A 25810-nucleotide genomic window follows, 5' to 3' on the forward strand; every position below is an offset into this window, starting at 1 on the left:
AAAACACATATATAATTACATACTGTTTTTGTGATTAATCACTATGCTTTAATTATGTTCAATTTGTAACAATGAAAATACATCCTCCATATCAGATATTTACATTACGATTCATAACAGTAACAAAATCACAGTTATGATGTAGCAACGAAAATTATTTTGTGGTTGGGGGTCACCACAACATGAGGAACGGTATTAAAGGGTCGCGGCATCAGGAAAGTTGAGAACCACTGCCCTCAGTGGTAGTAGACCTCTTATTTTTATTGGTGCAGAATCTGGGACTAAGAGGCTTTTCTGCCCTTCTCATATGGGTAGATCATCCAGAGCAGGGGTTATGTGCCTAAGTCCTGTAGGTGAGGAAGATGTTCCCCTCCAACAGGCAGATGGGCTTTGCTTCTAGCTCTCCCTGGAAGCAATGGCACTTCACCTGGACCTGATGGTGAGAAGGTTTGCTATCCCTCCCTTGCTGGCTTTTGTTACTAAGATAAAAGGTTCTGAGGAAGGAGGCAGTGTTTCATGCCCATCTCACAGATGAAACCAATCGATTTTTGCATGCCTGTACCATTCTGCACGCATCTTTTCCATCTCCTGATTTACCTCTAATCTTTCTTGTAAGAAAACCAGTAAAGACCCATGAAAAAGAAAATAAACGGGGCTCCCAGTTACTTTAAATTGACACTTTAAGAACTGCATGAAACTTTTAGTACTAGTAGATTTCTTCTTATTCATTTTGATGATGGTTACAGCTTTATCCCATGCTCTCCCCTTCCTGTGTAATCTAAGCTGTTTGGTCTCGCTCAGTCTTAGGCTCCTTGGTTGTGAAATAAGAAAGTCTGATGGAAAGATCCATATAATTGTTTTAGAAAAAGTCTCTCCAATTCTAAAATTCCATGATTCTAAGACTCCACATTTCCTTACTAGTATAGAAAGAGAAATGTATGTATCTGAGATGAAGAGAAACAATTTAGAAACTTTAAATTCCACTTGAATTTGTAAGTAACCATTAAAGTTGCATAATTCAATATAGTAGCTCTAGCCACAGATAGAACATTTTCATTATCTCAAAAATTACGATTTGTCAGCGTTGCTTTCAAGGTCTAACCATAAAGGAGTAAGTGGTTCTCTTTTCCACCGAGGCCCATTTCTTCCTTTCTCCCTCTATTCCTATACACCCTCCAATAAAACTGCCTGGATCCACTGAAATACTTTCCTTAATCTTAACTTTATGTTATAGTTGTAACCACAACTATGCATCATATATATGTAAATTTACAACACAATTCTATTTCTAGAGGATTTTTTTTTTTTTTTTGCCAAGGAATGAGTTCCTGAGTATTACATTAGCCCCCAGAAATCTTTAAAATAGTACAGTTCTCATCTGCCTGGAATAGGTCAGCCATGGTTCTGATTATAGCCAGGGAATTCTGCCCACAATGTCATGCACAGAGCGGAACAGCAGATATCAACCTCAGCTTCTTCCCCTTCACCACCTGGGCTCCTACCTGTATTTTCAAGAGACCTGTTTCTTCACCGTGTGAAGTTCTATGTGCAAGTTCTCCCATTCTTTCTCTAAGCAGTACTGCCAAAGCATGGGTTCTGGAGTCAGACACACCTGACATTAAATACGGGTATTGCCATTTACTAGTTGTGCACCTTAATGTTCAAACTTTAGAAACGTGAAATTTTCTTACCTATAAATGAGGATAATTAAAAAGTATCTAGCTCATGGCTCTGTGGAAGTCATATATTTAAAAGCGCTCAGCAGATAACAAAAGCACAAAAAGTTAGCTACCGATATGAAAAATCACATGAAATTCAAATTCTTGCCCCCAAAAACATAATATTTAGTAAGGGTCAAACTATCAACTCACAGATTACTTTCTAATGGCAAAGGGAAAAGAGACCCTTACAAGGATATCAGGTCATCCTCGCCAAGTAAGGTAACCGGACATAGGCCTTCTGAAGTGATGCAATATGAAATACACTCTTTCACTTATAAGCATTCTTGCACACAATGATTGCCTAAATATAATCAAGCAGTTAGACACAACTTTCAGTGTATCGGAAATATTGGGGAAATAAAGGAACACCTTTAATGAGAAGGCAACGAAATCGGAGAAATCCAGAATGTGGGCTGTAATGGCCAGCCTGTGGGTTGGCATGCCATGATATCTGTTGAAAGGATTCATACCCTTATGTGCCCTCCAATATTGTATTAGCGCTGGTCCCTATAACCAAGAGAATTTGTCAGAAGTAAAACTATGTCATTTCCAAGATGAGATTATGAAAAATACTCTAGCTTTCAGCTTGATCAGTCTCTCTCTCTCTCTCTTTCTCTCTCTCTCTCTTTCCCCCCACCCCCTTCTCTCTCTATCTGCATGTGTGTCTGTGCATGCATGTCTTTCTCTTGGATTGCTTACTGTGGGGCAAGTCAGTTGCCATGTTGTTAGCAACCTTATGGAGACACCACGCAGCAGAAAACAGGCCTCCTTCAGCACCAAGGCCATGCGAGAGGAGAATGGCCTGGAGTACATTGCGACTCGAGTCCATCCAGAGGCTGAGCAGGCAGCACCAGTACCATAGCCTCATATCCCAAGTGGAAGGGACAATGCCAGGCGCCTAAAAGGATTGAAGAAACCTCCAACATTAACGACTTTTCTGCCAGAGGGGCCAACCCGAGCGCTAGCAGCTGCGTTCTGGGCTGTCGGCCAGGAGAAGGGTTACTGTGAAGCCCCGAGCCCCTCTGCCAAGCGTGACTCCTGTGTGGTGACAGAAACTCTCATCCCCACATGTCTTCTCAATGAAATTGGTTATGAGACCTTCCAGCATAAGACTAAGTGGACTAGACTTGCAGCATCAACCCCTTCTAATTACTTCTCATCCCGTACCACTCCCGGCCCCTCTTAATTGCCGTAACAGCTATAAATGAATGGGTGGAATATCAAGGCCTTTTTTTATGCCTCATGCCCAGTTAACACCTCTTGCTTTCTTTATCCAGAATAGAGGGGTCAAGTTCTTAATCTGTTCATATACACTCCCCCCCTTATATACATTGAAGCTTTATAGTGCGTTAGTGGGGAGGGGGCAGGGAAATACGACTTTCACTTCAACAAGTGTTTGTCCAATAGGCGTCTAACAGTACAGATGGTGAGCACAGTATTTGTGAAGGGAGGGGAGGACTTTTTGCTTTAAGGGAGCTAAAGGGGGTGGTGGTGGTCGGGGGGGGGGGGGGGGTTGGGCTTACTCCGTGGTTAGATTAGGTATTTCCTCTTGGTGGGAAGTTCCATTTCCTAAAAGGTTATAACCAGTTTTCTAATTAAAGTGAGAATTAGGAAAGTGTAGGGCTGAGGCAGGAAGATGCCTTCTTACCTGCTGTGCTTCCATGGCCTGGGGCTAACTGGCCCCACTGGAAGGCAAGCTCAGTGTAAAGCGTTAGGGTGGACAGCCCTACCTTAGAAGAAAAAAATTCTCATTGCCTGGTCCTCATTTATAACACGGAGCAGAGTAGTGTTTTTGTATTTAAATGCAAAACGAAAAGAACTTACATATGGGTGTGCAGATACGTGTGTGCTTTTTCTAAAGGGGGAAAACCATTCTGGTCACCGGGAGCCCAATTTGAGGCCAGTGGTCTGGTTAGAAATAAGAATCTCCTTTTGCGTGGGTGAGGGTAGCGGTGCTTGAAAACCCTCACTACCATGGAAAGGTTTCTGCGCCCTGCCCGCCCTCTGGAGCGGGTGGACGCTGGTCTGTCAGCAGGAGAAGCACGTTATAGCAGCAACAGTCACCCCAGCCCCGTGGCTTTGGTTCAAAGACACATGTACACACAGGGGTTTGGAAATATGAGTTTTCTGGTCAACTTGAGCATGTATGTACTGTCAAGGAGGGTACTGGGCTATTTTCTGGGGACTAGCGTGTTACTAAAGCAGGCCTTGCGATACATTAAAATTTTTTTTAAAGCAAAACAACAACAAAAACCTGAGGCCTCCTGCCAAAAACCAAGCGAGTGCCGGTGGTGGATCCCCCAGCATCAGTCAAACCGTCAGAGGCTGCAGGACCAGCTGACACCCTGATGCAACCTCATGAGAGACTGAGCCAGGCCCACCCAGCTAAACTGCTTCTGGCTTCCTCATTCTCGAAACTGTGTGGAACAATAAGTGTTTGCTGTTACAAGCTGCTAGTACGGAGGCAACTTGTTCCACAAAAAGAGGTAACTGTTATATTGACTCTTCTCCAGAAAAAAATCTAGAATTTAGGACTAGTCTCTTTAAAAAATTAATGAATAAGGATTAAAAAAAAAAGTTGCAGGAACTGTTCTATTTTACAAGAGATAAAGAGACCTAACAACCAAATGTAATTGTGAACCTTGATTTAAGTCCTGGTTTAAAAATGATAGTTATTTAAAAATGTAGGGATCATCAGGGTAATTTGAATATAAAACATGCATCAGGGTAATTTGAATATAAAACATGCAGGGTAATTTGAATATAAAACATGATATTAAGGGAAATTTAAATTTTCTTTTTCTTTTTTTTTTATTGCTTAAAGTATTACAAAGGGTATTACATATGTGTCCTTCCCCCCCCCCCCCCCCCACCCTTGGCAGTCCCCTAGCCTATTCTTCTTCTATACAACAAAACCTTTATCACACTTAAGAAAATTTAAATTTCCCTATAAGAAATTTCCTGGGGGATAGGGAAATTTAAATTTTCTTAAGTGTGATAAAGGTTTTGTTGTATAGAAGAAGAATGTTGTATTTTTAGGAGTTTATGCATAAGAATTTTGAAGAAAGCACTATGTCTTAATTTAATTTCAAATGATTCATAAACAAATAGAGAGCTAATTAAATGAATATGGATGAAATAAACATGGCAAATGTCAATTACAGATAAAATACAGGTAGTGGGTATATGAGTATTCACTGTACTATCCTATAAACTTCTGTTTATATTTAAGATTTTTCCTAGTTACAATGTTAGAAAATAATGAAATGTCCCCACCCCACAATTTAGTTATCTCTAATTGTCATTAGATTAAAAAAAATTCAGCCCAATGAAAACTAAACCCAGATCTTTACATTGCAGAGTACTGATACTCAGTTTAGAAATTTGCATAATTCCAAAACCAATATATCAGAGGACCATTGTTGAACCAGTGGTTCCACGTAAAGTCATCCCATCTCTCCAATGTTTGCTGGAGGGTAAAAGATAAAAAGTTGGTACTGATTCCTTTGTTTTCTTTTCCTGTTTTCATTGTATTTTATTTTTCATTAAAAGCAAACAATTACTATGTCCAAGAGGAAGTACTAGTAGTTCATTTCAGTATCCAGGTGCACAGACACAACCATAAGCTCATTTTTTGTAATAAATGAAATGCTGGAGGGAGCACAGTGGGGGAAATTAGCAGGAGGACAAGGATTTCACATCCAGAAGTCCATTGTAAAAGGATCTTTAGAAAAAAAATGAGTCAATTGGCAAATTTAGTAAAAATTTTTCTTCTTACTATAATGCTGATATGAAAACATTATCTGGGTGTAAGTTCTCAGTTTAAGAAAAATTCAGAGACACTCTCATCATTAACACATACAAAGTATACTTTTAAAAAACTGGCATAGTTGAAACAACAATTCAGCATTTATTTTTATGTAAAGAACATTTTATATTTCTCAATTGCACTGATGAGTTTTTGTCCTCATGTCATTTCTGATTATGTTTAACAGAGTACACATTTTAAAATTTAGTTTAGATTTATTTAGCATAACATATAATTTAAAATATGTTTCACTTCACACCAGTAGAAATTTACATTTAAACTACTCTGATACATCCGTCATCCCAATACATCCCATGAGGGAGGTTGTGGCAGGACAGGGACTCTTCTGCTTCAGTAGTGAGAGTGGAAATTACAACCTTTACAAAGGGAAGATGTGGAGCATCCTCCACAACTATATATATAGTCATCCCACATTCTCACAAGTACAAGCTTTTATTTCTATTTTATTTTTTGCTCTAGGATCATTTATAGCAAAAAGTGAAAACAAAGTAACCAATCATTCATCATCACGGGACTGGCTGAATAAACCATGGTACTCATGCATAAACAATGAATTACCAAAAAAACTGTAGAGAAGAAAGCAAAATATCTCTATATACTAGTATGAAATGATCATACAGATATACTGTAATGTAAAGAAAGTGGGGTAGAAAAAGAATATAGTATATTATTTTTTAAGAAAGGGGATAAAAACATACATTCATATCTGATTAAATAAAATTGAACTTTTTAAGTTATCAATGGCAAAGGAAAAATACACAAGGTTTAGGAGAAACAGGAACTAAATTTCTTTGAATATATCTTGTTTTAATAGATTCAAATGGACTATGTAAATATTTACACAATTATAAATTTTATAAAACTATAAAAATTTTATTGCTTTCCATAAGTCTATAAAACCACAATATCATAAACTATAAAACTTAAAATCTTAGTTTTCATTTATACAATAAAGTTTAATAAAACTATAAAAATTAAATTAAAAAAAAATTAACCAAATTACCACATAGAGAAAAAAATATTACAAATGACTTTCAAAAAGAGTAATATGATTATACATGACTACTGGGATATGCCATAAAGATAATTGCTTAAAAAAATAATAAAACTAGCTTCAGTAATCATATTAGTGGTGGTAGTATTGATACTGTTGTTCTGAAGGTTAAGTAAAACACTTGTAGCCCTGAATCTAAGTTGGAAATCAATTTATATTTGGTTATGATGTTTTTTATTTTAAATATTTTTTTTTATTGCCTTATAGAGAGAAAGGAAGGGAGAGGTGGAGAGAAACATCAATGTAATAGTGAAATTATTGATCAGCTGTCTCCTGCAGGCCCCCTACTGAGTATTGAGCCAGAAACCAGGGCATGTGTCCTGACCAGAAATTGAACCCACAACCGTCTGGTGCACAGGACGATGCTTAGCCAACTGAGCCACACCAGCCAGGGTAGTTATGACATGTTTTGTATCTAAAGAAGATATATTTTAATGATATCCACTGAAAAGACCTAGAAATGAATACCAACCTAGTAGCAATGAATGCCCCCACTATTCAGATTATAATTAATTACAGGTCTGAGGCAGGAAATACCTAAGATGAACCAAGAACATCTTGTCATACTAAAAATCACACTTTATTTTAAACAACCCAAATGTCAAAGAGGAAATCAAAAGGGAAATTAGAAAGTGTTTTCAACTGAATAGGTTGCAAGGCAGGCTAAGTGGGTCTTATATGTGAAGTCTGTGGTACATAATCTATACTTTCTGTATAAAGGCTATTTATTATTATTATTACTAGCAGTAGTAGCAGTAGTAACAACAGAAGTCAAAATACACATTATCCTGGAAGAGAGATTCTTCCCATCGCAGATGGGAAGTAAAACATATGAAAGATGCCGTCTGCAAGCCAGCTAGATTCTAATATTACATTCATTTTAACAAGGCGATTATATTTCTAGGTCTGGCCTGAAGCAAGATTAGCTCAGAACATTTTGGATTTATTCTTTTTTTTTTTTTTTTTGGATTTATTCTTGATAGACCCTGAAGACTCTTGCGGTCTCCCTAGGAAGAAGTTTGAAGTTTGCCTAGGAGGATTCTGAGGGACCAGGGCTTGGGGCACGGGAGCTTGGCCTGGTTTGCTCGGCCACTGGAGGTGAAGAGGCTCTAGGACAGTGATGGCGAACCTATGACACACGTGTCAGAGGTGACACGCGAACTCATTTTTCTGGTTGATTTTTCTTTGTTAAATGGCATTTAAATATATAAAATAAATATCAAAAATATAAGTCTTTGTTTTACTATGGTTGCAAATATCAAAAAATTTCTATATGTGACACGGCACCAGAGTTAAGTTAGGGTTTTTCAAAATGCTGACACGCCGAGCTCAAAAGGTTTGCTATCACTGCTCTAGGAGGTTCCTAGGTACCAAAGCCATGAACCAAGAGCAGACACAACTGAACTTGCTGGTAAGGATGCTGGGGTGCGAGCCCAACCAGAAGGCTCTAGGCCTAGGAAAGCAGCTGTTTGCTAACTGGCTTCTACTTTATTTTTGTCAGTTCACTCCTGTTGTGCATCACACACACACACACACACACACTCACACACACACTCACACACACACACTCACACACACACACTCACACACACACACATGCACACCCCAACATTGTCCTATTCAGACTATCCCCCATTATGTGCTACACAAAAACTTATACATGAATGTTCACAGAAGCATTATTTGTAATAGCCAAAAGGTAGAAATAACTCAAATGTCCCTCAACTGATGAGTGCATACACAAAATAATATTTCATTATATGGTGTATCTATCCATATAATGAATATTATTTGAAAACTAAAAGTAATGAAGTATTGATACTAGCTACATCAAGGATGAAAGCTGACAACATTATGCTAACTGAAAGAAGCCATTCACGAAAGACCACAGAGTGCATGACTAGATTTATATAAAAAGTCCAGAAGAGGCAAAGCTATAGTAACAGAAAAGAGCTCAGTGGCTGCTTGGAGCTGGAAATAAGGGAAGGAGGGATATGGGAGAGAATGAGGAATGAGAGCCAATGGCTAAGGGATTTCTTTTAGGAGGGATGAAAATGCTTTAAGATTATAGTGACGGCTGCACAATTCTGTGAATGTACTAAGAACCACTCAATTGTGCACTTGAAATAGGTACCGTATATGGTATGAACTGTATCTCAATATAGCTGTTTAGAAAGATAGAATATCATCTGTCTCCTTTTCTAACAAATTACATGATATGGGGAATAAGCATTTTCATTTATAAATGGAAACAGTGCCTATTCCCATCTTTCTACCTCTAGCCATAAGAGCACATAAATGGTACATGGAAGAAATATCCCAGAAAACTAGTGTCATAATTTGAAGATTACTACATTGATTATTACTGCTTAACAAATTACCCCAAAACACAGCAGCTTAAAACAACAAGGATTTACTATCTCACAGCTTCTGAGGGTCAGGAACCAGGAAGAGGCTTGGCTGGATCTGGCTCAGGTCTCTGAGGAGGCTGCAGTCTCTGAAGACTTGGCTGGGGTTGGAAGACCGGTTTCCAAGCTCACTTGCATGGCTGCTGGTTGGAGGCTTCAGTTCCTCCCCTGTAGACCTCTCCATAGGGCTTTTCAGGACATGGCTTCACCCAGAGCAAGTGCTCAGAGACGGAGAGAGTGTGAGAACAACTGAAACAGAAGCTTGGTAATTTATGACCTAATGTCAGAAGTGATACTACCATTTTTTGCCATGTCCTCTTGGTTACACAGATCAACTCTGCTACAACATGGGGAGGGATCAGACAAAGCCGTGTATACCAGGAAGTAGGACTCACTGGGGTCAGTGTGGATGCTGGTTGTCAAAATGGCATTATGACACCAGACTGACCAAAAGTCCCACAGAAGCAAACGTTTGCCTTTGCCCTGAAATGATGGAAGGCATAGTTCATCTCCAGCAGTGTGACAGATACACTCTTGAAGATGTTTCAGAGTTGCGATAAAAAGGGTCTGAAATGACTATTGATACAATTTGCCATTCTCCTTATGACTGAATTATGGTTAACATAAAAAAACCACACACAAAATTGTAGAGTTGGGGCTGGTGGAGGAAGAATGTAAAGGGTTTAAGCAACCACACTCTGCCTCCTTGCCCCCTACCATTGTCAGATGAGGAAAGAGTCCTCGTTGCAAAAAGGCCAGGTGACTACCAGGATCATCTAGTGATAGAGCAGGGACTAGAATCCATTCTCTGTGTGTTCTCATTACACCAGGAGCTCTGTGTCAGAGAACCAATAGTTCACAATACAGATGACAAGTTAAACATTTAGAAGTATCCTATATAAAGAAAGGCTAATATGAAAATTGTCCCCTCGACCAGGAGTTGAACTGGGAGTTCAACCAGGGGGCAGGGCTGGCCCGTCAACTGCCTGCGACCCTTCCCCTTGGCTGGCCCAATGGGCACCGATCAGGGCGGGCCAGCTGGACCCTTACCCGTGCATGATTTCATGCACTGGGCCTCTAGTTAAATCAACATGCACTCTACAGCTGGTCACTCCACAATTGTCACTTCTTTGTGTGTCTTTTCAACACTGCCTATATTACTTCTCAGGCAGCAGTGGACTCTTACTCTCTTTTCACTCCAGCTGAGAGATGATCTACTTGGCTAGGGCAAGAAAGGAAGCCTTCATTCAGCTTAGCTAATATTTATAGAATATCCGTTCTATACCTGACACTGTACATGTAGATTTAAAGAGTAGAAAACAAGGTTCTTTTCACTCAAAAAGCAGATAGTCCAGCTGAGAGAATAAGACCTACACCTGGAACACTAAGAAAATCAGACATCATGTGACAGGGAAGCATAAAGATTTATATATTTTGAATAATTTAGTTTAATTTTTTTAATTATTATTTTTTAATCCTCACTCAAGGATATGTTTTTACTAATTTGAGACAGAGAGGTAGGAAGGGGGAGAGAGTGACGGGGAAGGAGAGAGAGACAGAGAGAGAAAGAAACATCAATGTGACAGAGAAACATCGACTGGTTGCCTCCCATACATGGGGATCAAACCCGAAACCTAGGTATGTGCCCTGACCAGAAATCAAACCTGCAACCTTTTGGTGAGTGGGATGACGCTCCAACCAACTGCACGACCTGGTCAGAGCCTGGATAATTTTATTTAATAAAGATCTTATGTAATACAATGTGCCAGATACCTTATAATATTAACTCAATCCCCATGAGGCTATCCTCGCTTTACAGATGAGGAGAGTGAGGCCTAGAGAGCTTAAGGAATTTGCTGAAGTCATGCCTCGGAAGAAGCTGGGTCAGATTCAAGCCCAGGAAGAATGGCCCCAGAGCCTGCACTTTTCTTAATCACAATAGTATGAGGCTTCTCAATAATAGTAACAATTATTCTTCTGCTTCCTTCTCGTGTGCTTCTTTTTCAGGGTTCTGAAGGAAAGTCAGTCGTCAAATTCACAACCTCCTCTGAGAAATCCTAGCTGCACTGGGGAAGGGAGTAGTGAGCCCAAAAGAGTACGGATGTCTTAGGACAGCCTGCTAACCCCGTGGAGAGAGGTGAGGAAGGGTGAATAAACATTCACTAATGAGGTAGTGTTCTCTTGGTGCCAAAATGGAAGATAAAATTGAATCATAACCGCAATTAGCAAATTAGGCTATAGATGGAATGAAGAAATTAAATGGATGTGCTGCTCTGCAAGCGCAAAAATAAATTAATTTGGCCCTGTCACAGCCCACTAGAATGTGGAGAGGTTTAATATAATCTTCTAAAGCTTTCCGCCCAGAATCCTGCCATAGGAAAACAGCACAGCACACCAGGCACAGATGTATTTGATCATTTATTAACGAATATGAAAAGTAGTTTGAAAATAATAAAGTGATAATAAAGGATGCCTTTTCCTTAAAGCAACGAATTCCAGTTGGGTAAAAATTTGCCAACTTTGCCACCTTATAAAGCAATTGCTGTCTCTTTCCTTCACATCTGAATTTTACAACTTTGGAAAATGTTCCTTGCAAGGAGAGAAGGGATCTCGCACGCCGCTGGCAATCTTGTTGCCATAAATTTCTACTTTGTGCTCTTCTAATCCCCTATCTTGAATCATCCATGGGTCTGTCAATTAAAACCTCAGAACACATTGTCCAAAACTGTAGGAATGGGCCGTATGTAGAGCCAACTGGCATGTAAGCAAGGCAGCACAATGAATAGCGTTTGGGTCAGATTTTTTTTCTAAGATAACATGTCGGTATATAGTTGACTCTTGAACAACACAGAGGTTAGGAATGCTGAGAACACTACAGTTGAAAATCCATCTTGTAAATTTGTCTCCCCCAAAACTTAACTACAGTTGTCCCTCAGTATCTGAAGGGGATTGGTTCTAGGGCCTCACAAGCCCCACAGAAACCAAAATCCAGGAATGCTCAAGTTCCTTTTTAAAATGGATTTCCAAACTGAGCACTGAAAATACCGACAAGTGGTTGGTTGAATCCACAAATGGGAAAGCTGGGGGTAGAGGGCCAATTGTTTATTTATTGAAAACCCAGGTATAAGTGGACGCATGCAGTTCAAATACATGTTGTTCAAGGGTCAACTATAGTTTACTGTATTTTGAAAAAAGGCCTTAAATATTTTTAAAAAGTTACTCTAAAATTCAAAATTTTATTTAAAAGTCTTTTTTTAAATATATTTTTTATTGATTAAGATATTACATATGTGTCCTTATCCCCACGTTACCCCCTACCTCCCCCCCCCCCCGCTCATGCCCTCACCCCCCCCCCCCCGCCCCCCCGTTGTCCGTGTCCATTGGTTAGGCCTATATGCTTGCATATAAGTCCTTTGGTTGATCTTTCCCCCTTACCCCCACCCTCCCCTACCTTCCCTCCAAGGCCCGACTTATTTAAAAGTCTTATATCGAGAAACTGTATCTAGGCACCGAACGTTTATTGAATTCCAAAAGAAAGTCTAGTAACTTATTTTTTAAACTTATTTTTTCTTTAAATTATATCAAACTTATAACTATTTTAGAGTCTTAGCGTAAGAGTGGCCTTTAGGTCATTCAGTTTATTCCAATTACCATATCTGGAAAGTTCACCCTGAATCGCCATAGGAAGAGGCACGTTTTCATTCTGTTATGAAAGGTTTGACCACAATCCTCACTAAACTACTCAAGTACAAATGTTCTCCTCACATTTGAAAGTATGGTAAACTATCATCTACTTTAGGCTAACATTAAAATTATGATGCTCCCATGACAGAGAACAAGTGGGATGATGAGGAATTTGTAGCACATAATGGGGAACAGTCTGAGGAGGACAATGTTGTGTGTGTGTGTGTGTGTGTGTGTGTGTGTGTGATGTACAACAGGAGTGAACTGACTAAAGAAAAGTAGAAGCCAATTAGCAATCAGCTGCTTTCCTAGTCCTCCAATGCCTTCTGGCTGGGCTCGCACCCAGCATCCTTACCAGCAAGTTCAGTTGTGTCTGCTCTTGGTTCATGGCTTTGGCACCTAGGCATCTCCTAGAGCAGCGGTTCTCAACCTGTGGGTCGCGACCCCTTTGGCGGTCGAATGGCCCTTTCACAGGGGTCGCCTAAGACCATCCTGCATATCAGATATTTACATTACGATTCATAACAGTAGCAACATTATAGTTATGAAGTAGCAACGAAAATAATTTTATGGTTGGGTCACAACATGAGGAACTGTATTAAAAGGGCCAGAAGGCTGAGAACCTCTGTCCTAGAGCTTCTTCACCTCCAGTGGCCGAGCAAACCAGGCCAGTTTGCTCTGTGCCGCAAGCCCTCATTTCCCAGAATCCTCCTAAGTGTACGTACTCTCACCTTCCTAGGGAGACCTCAAGAGTTGTCAGGGTCTATCAAGGATAAATCCGGGGGGGGGGGTAAGGGCAGGGTGGAGGGGGTCAATGAGGGGGAAGGGTGGACATCTGTAATACTTTCAACAATAAAGATAAATTTAAAAAAATTCTCAAAGCTTAAAATAAAAAATAAATCCAAAATGCTCTGAGCTAATCTTGCTTCAGGCCAGACCTAGAATCGTCTTGGTAAAGTGAATTTAATGTTAGCATCTAGCTGGCTTCCAGACGGCATCTCTCATATTTTTTACTTCCCATCTGCCATGTGAAGAATCTCGCTTCCAGGATAATGTGTATTTCAACTTCTGTTGTTACTACTGCTACTATTGTTAGTAACAATAATAAATAGCCTTTAGACATTCAGCATAGATAAAGTACCACAGACTTCTCTACACATATAAACCCCACTTAGTCTGCCTTTCAACCTGTGAGATAGGTTTTGTTTATTATCGCTGGTTTAAAAACATACCAAAGATCAGTATTAAGATTCAAACCTGGCAATTTGGGTCTAGAATCCATGCTCTTAGACACTATATCATACAACTTTTGCTTGTGTACTGCAAAGAATATTCCATCAAGACCAAAGACGTGGGTTTCTAGTCCTGTTTCTAATGCTGAATTAACTGTGTGACTTAGGGCAAGTCTTTGACTCAATTTCCACTATATAATGAGGCAGGCTCAAGGAGTAACTTTTAGTTACATAATGCTGTAATGATAGAGCAGGTGCTTTGCCTTAACAAACCTGACTTCGCTGGATGAGTAAGGGCATTTAAAGCTTGAAAATGAAATATATGTAAGGGAAGGAAAGACGCAACGAATAACTAAACCAATCTTCTGAGCATTTTCAGCTATTTTCTCACTTCACATTCTGTAATGCAAGCACTGGATTAGTATTTCCCAGGGGAAAACACGGACTCAGAGATTGGTTCCTTTATCTGAGGCCACACAGGAAGTCAGAATGGAGAGCCAGCGACTGAATGCAGCCCAGGCCCAAGCACTTTCTGCCGGACCACAGTGCTCCTCCGGCACTGCCTTCTCCTCCCGGCAGCAGTGAGCAGAGCTTTAAGAGGTACTGTATCTGCAGCACCCAGCACAAGGTCTTGCAAACAGCACAAGAAACTATTTGGAGGTAAGAATGGAGATGGACAAGTGAATACCAACTTGAAAGTGCTAACAGATTGTAATTTTAAACAAAAGCGGGTAACATTTCTGTGTGCGTTCTGTAAGGTGGGCTGAATGCCATATCAAAACAAGTGAATTTCTGGAGGGAGAGTTTGAATTTATCCCTAAGTAAACAGTGAAGAAATACCACAAGAATGCCAACATGTGTGTCATTTCTGGACCACGTACATGAGTTCTTGTGGTATTTGGCTGCATGAAATAACTTCCTAATAATAACTCAGGATTATTTTGCTTAAAGGAATCTCCTTGTTTCCCTAGCCAGAATTTCACAAATAATACCAGTGAAAAAGGAAATTCTCGTTGTACTGGCTGCTTAAAGGAGGGCAGGAAAGTCAGAAACTACTGTGCCAATGGATTAAATTACTATTTTGGTTTGGAAATGGAGTCACTTGCTCATTCATTAATTCATGCAACCAATAATAGTTGAAGAGTTTTTGAAAAGCATGACTGGGTGTCACTGCAGAATACTGACTTAGGTTTGGAAACCACTGAACTAGATTATCTTGAAGGTTCTTTCCAATCCTGGGATTATTTTACTTGCAAATATTTTGTACACATTCAATACCCAACAGCTTTTTATTTTTTTTGCGGGGGGGGAGGTGAGGGGGCATATACATTAAGCACCAACATTACTTAGAGTAAAAGCATTATTTCTATAAGACAGGTAAAGGTTCTGTCCCCCAGCACTATGCACTCATTCATATTACAAACCCAGAGAGACCCATAGGAAAGAAACTGAAGATTAAAACATATGACACTTCATCTTAAATAAACTTTTCTCCATGTGGTTATCTGAAACAAAACCCATCATATTTCTGAGGCAGGAATAATTCGTGACTCTAATATAAGCACCATTTTTTGCAGAGGTGATGGGGAGACAGCAGTGAGGCAGGTGTGTGTGTGTGTGGGGGGGGGGGGGCGGGTGGGGCGCTGCCTGAGTCTGAGAACTTGTTAAGTCCTGAGAATGACTAAGGATTTTGAAAGTTTGATTGGGAGTTAGCTATATTATATTTTTGGCATTGAAAAAAATACCATGCTTCCATATAGATTTAATGTTAAATTATCACATCATTCATAGAAATAGCAGATATACCCTCACTCTAAATAGACTTCTATTTACATAAAAGGATTCATAGATTAGGAGAAAATTATTACAGGATTTCTTTGAACATAAAATTCCTGAGTCAAAATGCCTTTTAAAAATTAATGAATTAATGATTGACTATCCATTCAATTTCTACACAGTATGAATGACTTTCTTAAAATAGCCATTGAAATAGTATTCAGACTCAATAGGTAAAATGGCCATTCCAACAGATACTTAGCTTGTTTCTCAACTTTAAATTACACTAATAAATTAATTTAACCAAAAATGCATAAAAAATCAAGATTCCATTTTTTAATGTTATTAACCTTTCTCTAGATTTAAAATGGGTAAAAATTTGCCTTATACCCATGCTCAGGCATCATCTTATGATAAAGAACCAGGCAAAGGTCTGTGCATAACCAAACATGCCTGGTGGTTAAAAGAACTCATATTGTAGTATTCCGATTTCTCCTTATTTTTATAAATAAACTAACAGTATATGGAACTTGCATTTTTGTGTATTATGTGATGAGATCCATAAAGGATCCACAGGATTCATAAAGGAATTGCTTCTTTTTGTTTGTTTTTAAATCTTTATTGTTGTAAGTATTACATATGTCCCTTTCCCCCTTCTCTGCCTTGGCCCCTTCTAGCTGGCCGAAACTGCTTCTTAGTTGCTACAATAAAGCCCAGACCCTAGCACAGGCACAGAGAGAGAAACATTAGCGAAGAGGGGATGCTGGACTTCTTCTCATCGCATAAGATCCACTTCTGAATCAGTCTTAAAACACCCGAGCATACATACCAGCTCTAAAATGCTTTATGATTCACAAAATGAACAGGCCTTCTCAAATAACCTCAGAACAGGAGCCATAGCTTCTCTCACTAAACAGAGAATTCTGGTGTTGATAACAAAAAGCCAACATAAAGTGCAGCACATGCACAATGTACAATACAAAGCTTTCGCTTACTTGGTACTAGGCCGTTTCTGTAGGGCTTTATCCAGGATAAGAGATGGTGCGCTCCTCCTTCTTTCTGCTAAGGTTTTCATTTTCTGTTGAGGAAAAAGAATCAGAATGAAGGCCACGTGGCTTGTAAAGGAAGTAAATGCCAATTTTCAATTGAATTCAGCAAGTTTTATATTGCCTGTTTTTGTCTATGAAGAAGTTCACAATCTCATTATGAAGATAAAATGGTAACATCTAAAGTAGGATAGATACTAAGTGTCAAAAAGTAGAATAGAAAGTAAATTTTGTTTAATCCTCATCCAAGGATATATTTAGAGAGAGGAATGGAGGGAGGGAGGGGAGGAAAGAGGGAAGATGAGCGAGAGAGAGAGAGAGAGATGGGAGAGAAACACTGATTTGTTGTCGACTGGGCATTAAACCCCCAACCTAGGAATGTGCCCTGAGTGAGAATTGAATCCACAGCCTTTTTGGTGTATCAGGAGACACTCCAACCAACTGAGCCACAGAGCCAGGGTGAAACTCGGCCAGGCTGAGGGACGCCCCCACCCCACAAGGGCACAAATTTCATGCACCGGGCCTCTAGTCTTATATATTTAAGACCTCTAGACAGAGTCAGAGGGCCTACCAGAGAATATGGATGAGTAAAATTAACAGCAGTCACTAAGATCCATGAGTGAAGCTCAGGCTGTACTACCGAAGCCATTCTTTCTGCTCTACCCTCTCACCCTACCCTCGCCAGAGGCCTCACCCACTGCCTGAGGGTCCAGGCCAGCCTTGTTTGGTAACTGGGTGCAGCTCTAATATGAACTATGTAAGACTAACCGGCTCAGCATCAGTATGGCATCACAGGATTCATAAAGGAATTGCTTCTTTTTGTTTGTTTTTAAATCTTTATTGTTGAAAGTATTACATATGTCCCTTTCCCCCTTCTCTGCCTTGACCCATTCTAGCTTGCCGAAACTGCTTCTTAGTTGCTACAATAAAGCCTAGACCCTAGCACAGGAACAGAGAGAGAAACATTAGCGAAAAGGGGATGCTGGACTTCTTTGGCACAGTTCTTATGCCCAGATTCACCCCCCGCCCCTGTCCCCGTCCAAGGTTCTCTCTCAAATATTCATTGTCCCCAGTGCCATGGTCTCAGTGTTGCCGTTTCCCCTGTTAATCTTTTGGCTCACATGTGGAAACTGCATGCCCAAACCTCCTTAGCATAGCTCAGATAACAACTGAAACAATGATAGAAAACATTAATAAAAGGACAGGAAACAAATAGATAAGAGATATAGAATACATTTCTCGGCCAGGAGTTATTAACCATGAATTAGATTCAGGGCTGGTTAAATTGTATGAAATTATTTTTATAATATGGATTTGGTGCCTTCCTTCTAAAAAGAAAGCCCACCTATGGTTTCATCAGAGCCCCATAATTGTCTATAATCCCCCCCAACCCCAGTAACTCTGATAACCTACTTCATATATTATAGCTGTAAACCTCATCCCACTGTTGCCATTAGTCACACCTTTTGGGAACATAACTCTCAGGAATCGAACATCTGGAGGTTGGTGTGGCTGCACCGGTTACAGGAGAAGAGAAATCAGGAAGACGAGCGCTTGCCTCAAGAGAAGAGTCTCAATACTGGAAGACGGATAGATTTTTACTAAGAAAGGTGGCAATTTGTTCACATGCGGACTTTCTGTGGGATTCTGTTCCATCTCAGGTCTGAGCTTGTTTCCTACTCACTATTCTGACTCCTTAGTCAGGATCCGTTTACCATGCTTTGAACTCTGAAATGTGCCCAATCCTTTACCTGGGCCCATACCCTCTTTTGACATCAAGGATCTGTCTGTCCAGCCTTCATTAGTGGGATGAGGAGTGTGGGGGGCGGGCACTCCTGGACCTATCTCAGCAGTCTTACTTCTGCTGCCCCTAACCCTCTAAAACCACTCACTGTCAGCAGATCAAAGCTCCTAAACTAGATCTTCATTAATTATATAATTTCTAATTCTGAGCTCCTTGGTTTTCAGGTTTATAAAGAATTTGAAAGGGATCAAACGGCAGACATAAAAATGTTTTAAATTGTGGAGGAAAAAAGTTAAACTGATCTGAATTATTCATTTGGAGACATTAATAACCTCCAAATTAATTAATTAATTAATGTAGAGTTATAATATAGAGGACAGGACATATCTTCCAAGGAAGATAAGGCAAAAAGAAACTAGTAAACTGTAGACTGAGAATCCAGGTTGATCTTGGGTAGTGGTTTGTTGAGAAATTTATAAAGATGTGAACTAAATTATGTAGATAATTTCAAGGGGTTCAGAAACCCACATAATATGGATTTCGTAGGGATTCATGGAACCCAAATATGAGACCTTCTAATGTAAGGGAATCTTTCTGAGAGTGATGGCTGTCAAGCATGAGAATGGATAATCAAAAAGAGGTGGCATACCTTTTTCTATACAGCTCCTTTTAAAATAGTTTTTTCATGGAGACCTAATATAGAGGATCGTTTGAATACATAGTAATTAGACTGTGTTTTCTTGGTTATAAAATTGTCAGATGTATGAGGAGTCAAACGGAATATATCTACCTCATTTGTTAACTCAGTTTCAAGAGAATACAATCAAACTACAGGCAGAATATTATATTTATTTGAGGTCCTATTGTTTGTACTGAGACATACTCTACCACTAATGAGCTATGCAACTCAAGGCAATCCAGTCACTTCTCTAGGCCTCCATTTCCTGATCTAGAAAATGAGAAAATTTGAACCACATACAGTAGTTTCTTAGGTATCTTCTATTTCTGATAGTCTCATGTTAAATGTCCACCAAAGACTCACCCTGGATTTGCAAGAAAATTAACATTACCTACATCACACATTTAGGATTCATTTCTCTTGTAAGTAATGAGTCTTAAGAGTTGCCAAGATGAGGGCTTAATAAACAGATTTAGGTATTAATTTATGCAAAATGCACAGATCCCTTTCTTTTGCTCAAAAGCATAGCCAAACAAAGGGCCAATGGTAACTTTTAAACAAATTCCCATATCAAAGAATCAGTTCTCAGGCAGTAAAGAAGTGGTATTCTTTTTGTTTATAACAAGCGTGTAAAATACAATGCATGGAGATAGAATAAGGCTACTGATCCCTTTACAAATATACAGTAATACAAGCTTGTCAGGACAGGTTGCACCAACAAATTTCACACTTGTTCAGCGACAGTGCAAACTATGACTTCGCCTCACAGGAAACAGAAGGTAGGCTAAGAACAGTGTGTATTTTCTTTATTAGCTTAAAAAATCACAATCCACAGTGTGATTTTACAGAAAGTCCAAGTTCTTGATGCACATATCTAGATGCTAAATATTGGATGCCATTCTGAAACAGAATAATCTTTTAAAAAAGTGATATTATTTTATAAATCGATAAACTACACATTAGGCAAGAAATTCAATTGCGTTAATCTTCTGGGAATACGTTTCTTGATCTCATACCATTTGCCTACCCTTACACAGCCCACAAAGCTAGTCAAGAGTTTAATATGAGCCAAAAACCAAACAAACATAAGTGTCCTTTACTTGCTCCTTCACCCCTAAATGGGGAAGTTAAGGAGGAGCTTGGAAAAAGTCCTGAAAGGAAATAAATAGTAACTGAATTGTAAAAACTCTTGTGTTTTTTATTAACAACAATTAGGAAAGTAGACCATGAACACTAGAGGGAAATTACACCTTGGATTTTCTAAACTGTCTCCTCTGTATTGAAGGCAAAAAACCGACTCTACCAAAGAGTAAGTGAACAGAGGTCATGATCGAAGATGCGAAGCCAAGGTCTTTAAGTAAATGTTTTTTTGTATTCAATAATAACACAAAACTCTAACAACATTAGCAGCTAATCTGCAAGGTGCTTTCCACTTCAACTCTCTTTTAATCAGCTGGATGAACTATACATTCAATATCCTGTGTTCCTAGCTTGCTTTACACACTGCGTTTCCATTATAGCCTTTCACATTATATTATTTATTTTTCTGCACCTTTGAAGAAAGCAGGGACTATATCTTCTTTCCCAACTATCTCCCATCCCTCAACAATTATTTACTGGATTTCTACTCTGTAGCAGGCCTACCTTTAATTCCCAAAGCATAACACAAGGCCTGGCAAAAACTATACACCGAGTAAGTGAAAGTTTTATGTGAACTTTAAAATACACTCCTCCACATTTAGACCAATGTATTCCCCTGCCCCCCCCCCCCCCCCCACACACACACACTCTGAAAAACAAACCAACCAACCTCTAGGGGGCTCTGCTGGAATGTCCTCATTAAGAAAACATAAGAGTTACCTGTGGTGCAGGATGGTAAGAGTCATTCGTGCACCTTGCAAACTACATCATTAGACATAGTGTCCATGTTTACCACTTTGAGCTACATGGTAAAAATTTGTCTATTGAGAACTTTAATTATTTCCAATAAATGGTGCCAGAACAACTGGATACCCACATGTAAAGGAATAAAACTGGACTTCTATCTCACACCATACACAAAATTTAACTCAAAATGGATCAAAGATCTAAAAGTAAGAGCAGAAACTATAAAAATTTTAGAAGAAAACATAGGCAGAAATGTTTTTGACCTTGGATTAGGCAATGGATTCTTAGATATGACACCAAAAACACAAAGCACAAAAGAAAAAATATAAATTAGACATGACTGTCAACATGAAAACTTCTGTGCTTCAGAGGACACTATCAAGAAGTGAAAAGAAAACCCCCCAAATGGGAGAAAATTTCTGCCAATTATAAGGGATTTGTATCTAGAATAAAGAATTGTTACAATTCTATAAAGACAAATAAGCCAATTTTAAAATGGGCAAAGGATCTGAAGAGGCAGTTCTCCAAAGATATAAATAGCCAATAAGCACATGAAAGATGTTCAACATCATTAGCCATCAAAAAAAATGCAAATCAAAACCATGAAATACCACTTTATACTCCAGGATGACTACACTAGAAAAGATGGCTAAATAACAATTGTTGACAGGATGTGGATATACTGTACTCTGCATCCTCCAGTCATGTTCCGAATCTAACCTTGTCCTGCTGGTGTGGATTGTAAAATGGTGCTATCACTTGGAAAACAGTTTGGAAGTTCTACAAATGGCTAAAGATAGTTACCATATGATCCTGCCATTCCTCTTAAGTATACACAAGAGAAAACAAGTCCACACAAAAGCATGAATGTTCACAGAAGCTTTATTCACAATAGCCAAAAAGTGGAGACAACTTCAATGTCCATTAACTGATGAATGAATAAACGCAATGTGGTATATACATAAAATAGAATATTACTTGGCAAAAAAAGAAGTACTGATGTGCAACAACATGAATGACTCTTGAAAACATTATGTTAATTAAGAAAGTCAACCCCAAAAGACCACCTATTATATGGTTCCATTTATAGGAAATATCCAAAAAAATCCATAGAAACTTAAAGTAGGTTAGTGCTTCCTGGGGTTTGGGGAGATGAAAAGACTGGGATATGATGGCTAAGGAGTGTGGTGATTCTTTCTGGGGTGATGAAAATGTTCTAAAATTGACTATGATGATGAATGCACAATTTTGTGAATATAGTAAAAACTATTGAATTGTATACTTTAAGTGGATAAGCCAGTTATATCTCAATAAGGCTGTTAAAAATGCTAACTACCAAACTCCTAAACCACTGGGCTTAGGAGCAAACTGGTTCATAACCAGAACCTATAATTTATTTGTATAACTATCATCTGAAGTATAATGCCTAAGAATGGAACTCACTTATGTGTTTTGTGGTGAACATGTCTTGTACTAAATGTTTGAGTGGTTGCCCATCTGAATACCTTATAGACCTGAGGAACATGCCCACCTGCCTACGGTCTGCCACCATCCCCTCCCATCCCGCGGTGCCCTACTCAGTATTTCCACGTAGTATATTCTCAATGCCTGTGTGCTAAGTCAATGAGTTAAATACACACTGACTGTATAGTTGAGAGTTTAAGTTGGTAACACAGTGTGCCTATGTAGGACAACGCAGTCAGAAACAGGTAACTGCAGAAGAAAAGTTTGTTTCTTTTGTTCAACAACTCAGCAAATACCGTTTACATGAAAACCTATATGTAGCCTTTCATTGGAATTTTAACGTCATGTCAACCAAGAAATACAGTATTATTTTTGAAACCTCTACATAAATCTGAATTTGGTTATTTTTAATTAGATCAAAGGAAAAGGAAACCTATCAAAAGAAAGAAACTGCAATTTTTCGTACTTTGTTTTTTCCAGTCACTTTATGAAGAAAAATTCAAGCATTTCAGCTGAATTTAAGTCAAATGTGCTGAAGTCACTTTTAAACATTTAAAATTAGCATAGCATTAAAAGAAGGGCTTTGATGAAAACTTTTAAGTACTCCAAAGTTTCAACGCGGGAAAAAATATTTAATCACATTTGCAAATTAGCTTATTCAGATTTGACTATTATTCCTTTGGTGGCCAGCCCTTACAATTTTTTGTCTTCCCTGGAGGCCTGCAGCATTTATTTGTGGAGGCATACCCCTAAGACATGGCTCTGCAAGGGAAGAAGAATATTCTTAACCCTGCACCTTGCTTCTCAGGCCCTGTTATCACAGACATGCGCGAGCTGAAGCTTCTTACTGTGGTCAGTGTGGCCTCTGGTGAGTACGATCTCCCATTTACTCACAATCATCCCATCCAGAATCACGTTGAACATTTAATTAACACAAATGTCATCACAACACAGACAGCAGTAAAGGAATATAGTAGTTATTTTCTGAGGTTAAGAAAGAAACATTTTTTTACGTTTGGCTGTCTTTCTTCTTTTTGTGAGAAAACCACTTTGAAATAAAATAATAAACATGAGAATCAATGTGATGTAGAGGAATGGGCATGGGGCTAAGAGACATTAGATATCAGTCCCCTTATACGTATATTACTCTTTGTTTCTCTGCCCCGTCCTGCCCAGCAGTCTTCTGGAGTATTGCTATGGGCCTTCAAGTTGTCTGCACTCTCTTCTTTGGCAAAGCCACCAGTTTCCACTTCAGGTCACAATCCCTGGAGCAGGGAGGTCAATCACCAATGCCCTCTCCCTCATAATCCCTGCGAGGGCAGGGCTTCCCTACATGTCTCACACCATGGCCCGTACAAAGTGATGTTACTTGCATATCATGGCTCACTGTAATAAACAAAAGGGCTTTCCGGCTGCCCCAGTAACCTATCTACCCTACCTGGCTGAAGGCGAAGGGGCTGGGATGAATGATCAAATACATCTGTGATGGCTGGGAAACGCTGCCTTGCAGCGACCTCTCACTTCCCTCATGCGGAGAGCAAGAGTACAATGATCACGTCCAAAACCCATGATGGTGAAAGAGTGTATGAAATAAGAATAAAAACCAGGCCCATGTCTATCAGGTTCAGAGAGAGTGTAACCTAGCAATGGCCACTGTAAAAGCTGAGGTTCACGAGGTGAATGGAGGGATGCAAGAGGGACACAGACACTCGCCGAGGTACAAATTAGGACCCAGGTACACAGGGAAAGCAAAAGGCCACTGAGCAGCTGGGTTTCTCAGATCTTTGAAATATGAGCCGATGTGGGCACATTCCACTTTCAGAGACCTCAAGCTAGCGACCAGGCATCCAAAAACAGGTTTTACCTCTCAGTTGTGCCATGTGACAGCTGTCTGTCAAAATTAGGTCAAGGCTGCTCAGCACAGCGCTGGCATACAGCGCTGATATGGCTATTTCTGCTGTTGGCTGGATGTTTCTAATCTAAACCTGTCCCAGACAAAGAAGATCAGACTGAAACAAAATTATAAAGCGAACCGGGCTGTGTTGCCTACAAGCCCTGCTATTGGTGGCTGACAGAGGCTGTGGCCCCTGCTCCCTTTCCGGACTCCCACACTGTGGCCTATCTTCCGCAAGGAAAGAAAAGCTAGATGGTATCTCCACCCGAGGCTGCTTCAGATAACTGCTGCCGTAGCCATTACCAAACTGAGCATGCACCCAGCAGGCTTTCTGCACACATAGGAATCTGGAGCATCCCTGTGATCTAGAACACCCGCGATAGCAACAGAAAGGACAGCAAACTCTTCACTCAATGAAAGCTTATTTTAGAGGTAGTCCGTCAGTTCAGGCTAGTGTAACAAAATAGCACAGGCTGGGTGGTTTACAGCCATTTCTCAGAGTTCTGGAGACTGGGAAGTGCAAGGTCAAGGTTCCCCGCAGATGGGGTTCTTGGTGAGGGCCCTTTTCCTGGTTTGCAGACAGCTGCCTTCTTGCGGTGTCCTCACATAGGGGACAGTGAGAGAGGGCTAGCTCTCTGGTCCCTTATAAGGGCACTAATACCACCATGGGGATTCTGTCCTCATGACCTCATCTAACCTAATTATCTCCCAAATGACCCCCCACTTCCAAATGCTATCATACAGGGGATCAGAACTTCAATATAAGAGCTTCCGGGGGACATGTTCAGTCTACAACAGAGGTTTTTGCCAAATGCTCTGGGGACATAAGGGTATGAGTCATGAAAATCTATCAAATCACAATAATAAAATGCATATATATTTCCTCAAAGCACTGTGTATATGAGTATATGCACATATAGGTGTATATATAATTTACAACACGTGTTAGTGGCACTTTCAATTGAGAGTATATTTTCAGTTAGTGATACCTTCTAGGAAGGCAAGCCTTATAATCACATATTTTTATTAAATTATATGTGGTCCTATAAGGCAGCGGTTACCAACCTTTCGGACCTCATGGACCACCAGTGGTCCGCAGACTACTGGTTGGCGACTGCAGCTATAAGGCACAAGATGTCTTGACTTAGATCAACCAAAGAGCTTGCATGCATATATGCATAACCCATGGACACAGACAATAGGGTAAAAGACACTAATGGCTTTTACATTTTTTCAGCAAAAGTGTTTTCATATGGTTTCTTTTTTTGACCCCTAATAAACCAACCATGTGAGATGTACAGAATATGGATTATTACCCCCATTTTTAGACAAAGAAACATAGTACAGTTAGAAGTTCCGAGGTCATACCAGTGATAACAGAAGCCATTTCTG

The 25810-nt window shown here is 39.6% G+C and overlaps 1 protein-coding gene across 1 annotated transcript in view; it reads right to left on the reverse strand.

Annotated features, from left to right (window-relative positions):
• The window catches only part of LOC118664448 (rho GTPase-activating protein 20-like), a 91814-nt gene that overhangs the window by 58666 nt on the left and 7338 nt on the right, over window positions 1–25810 (reverse strand). The window contains exon 2 of the mRNA XM_036324552.1: window positions 16700–16782. Within this exon, the coding sequence (XP_036180445.1) occupies window positions 16700–16782 (83 nt within the window). The remainder of the gene's footprint in view (window positions 1–16699; window positions 16783–25810) is intronic.

The sequence above is a fragment of the Myotis myotis genome, unplaced genomic scaffold, assembly GCF_014108235.1.
Source record: "Myotis myotis isolate mMyoMyo1 unplaced genomic scaffold, mMyoMyo1.p scaffold_m19_p_10, whole genome shotgun sequence".
NCBI lineage: Eukaryota > Metazoa > Chordata > Mammalia > Chiroptera > Vespertilionidae > Myotis > Myotis myotis.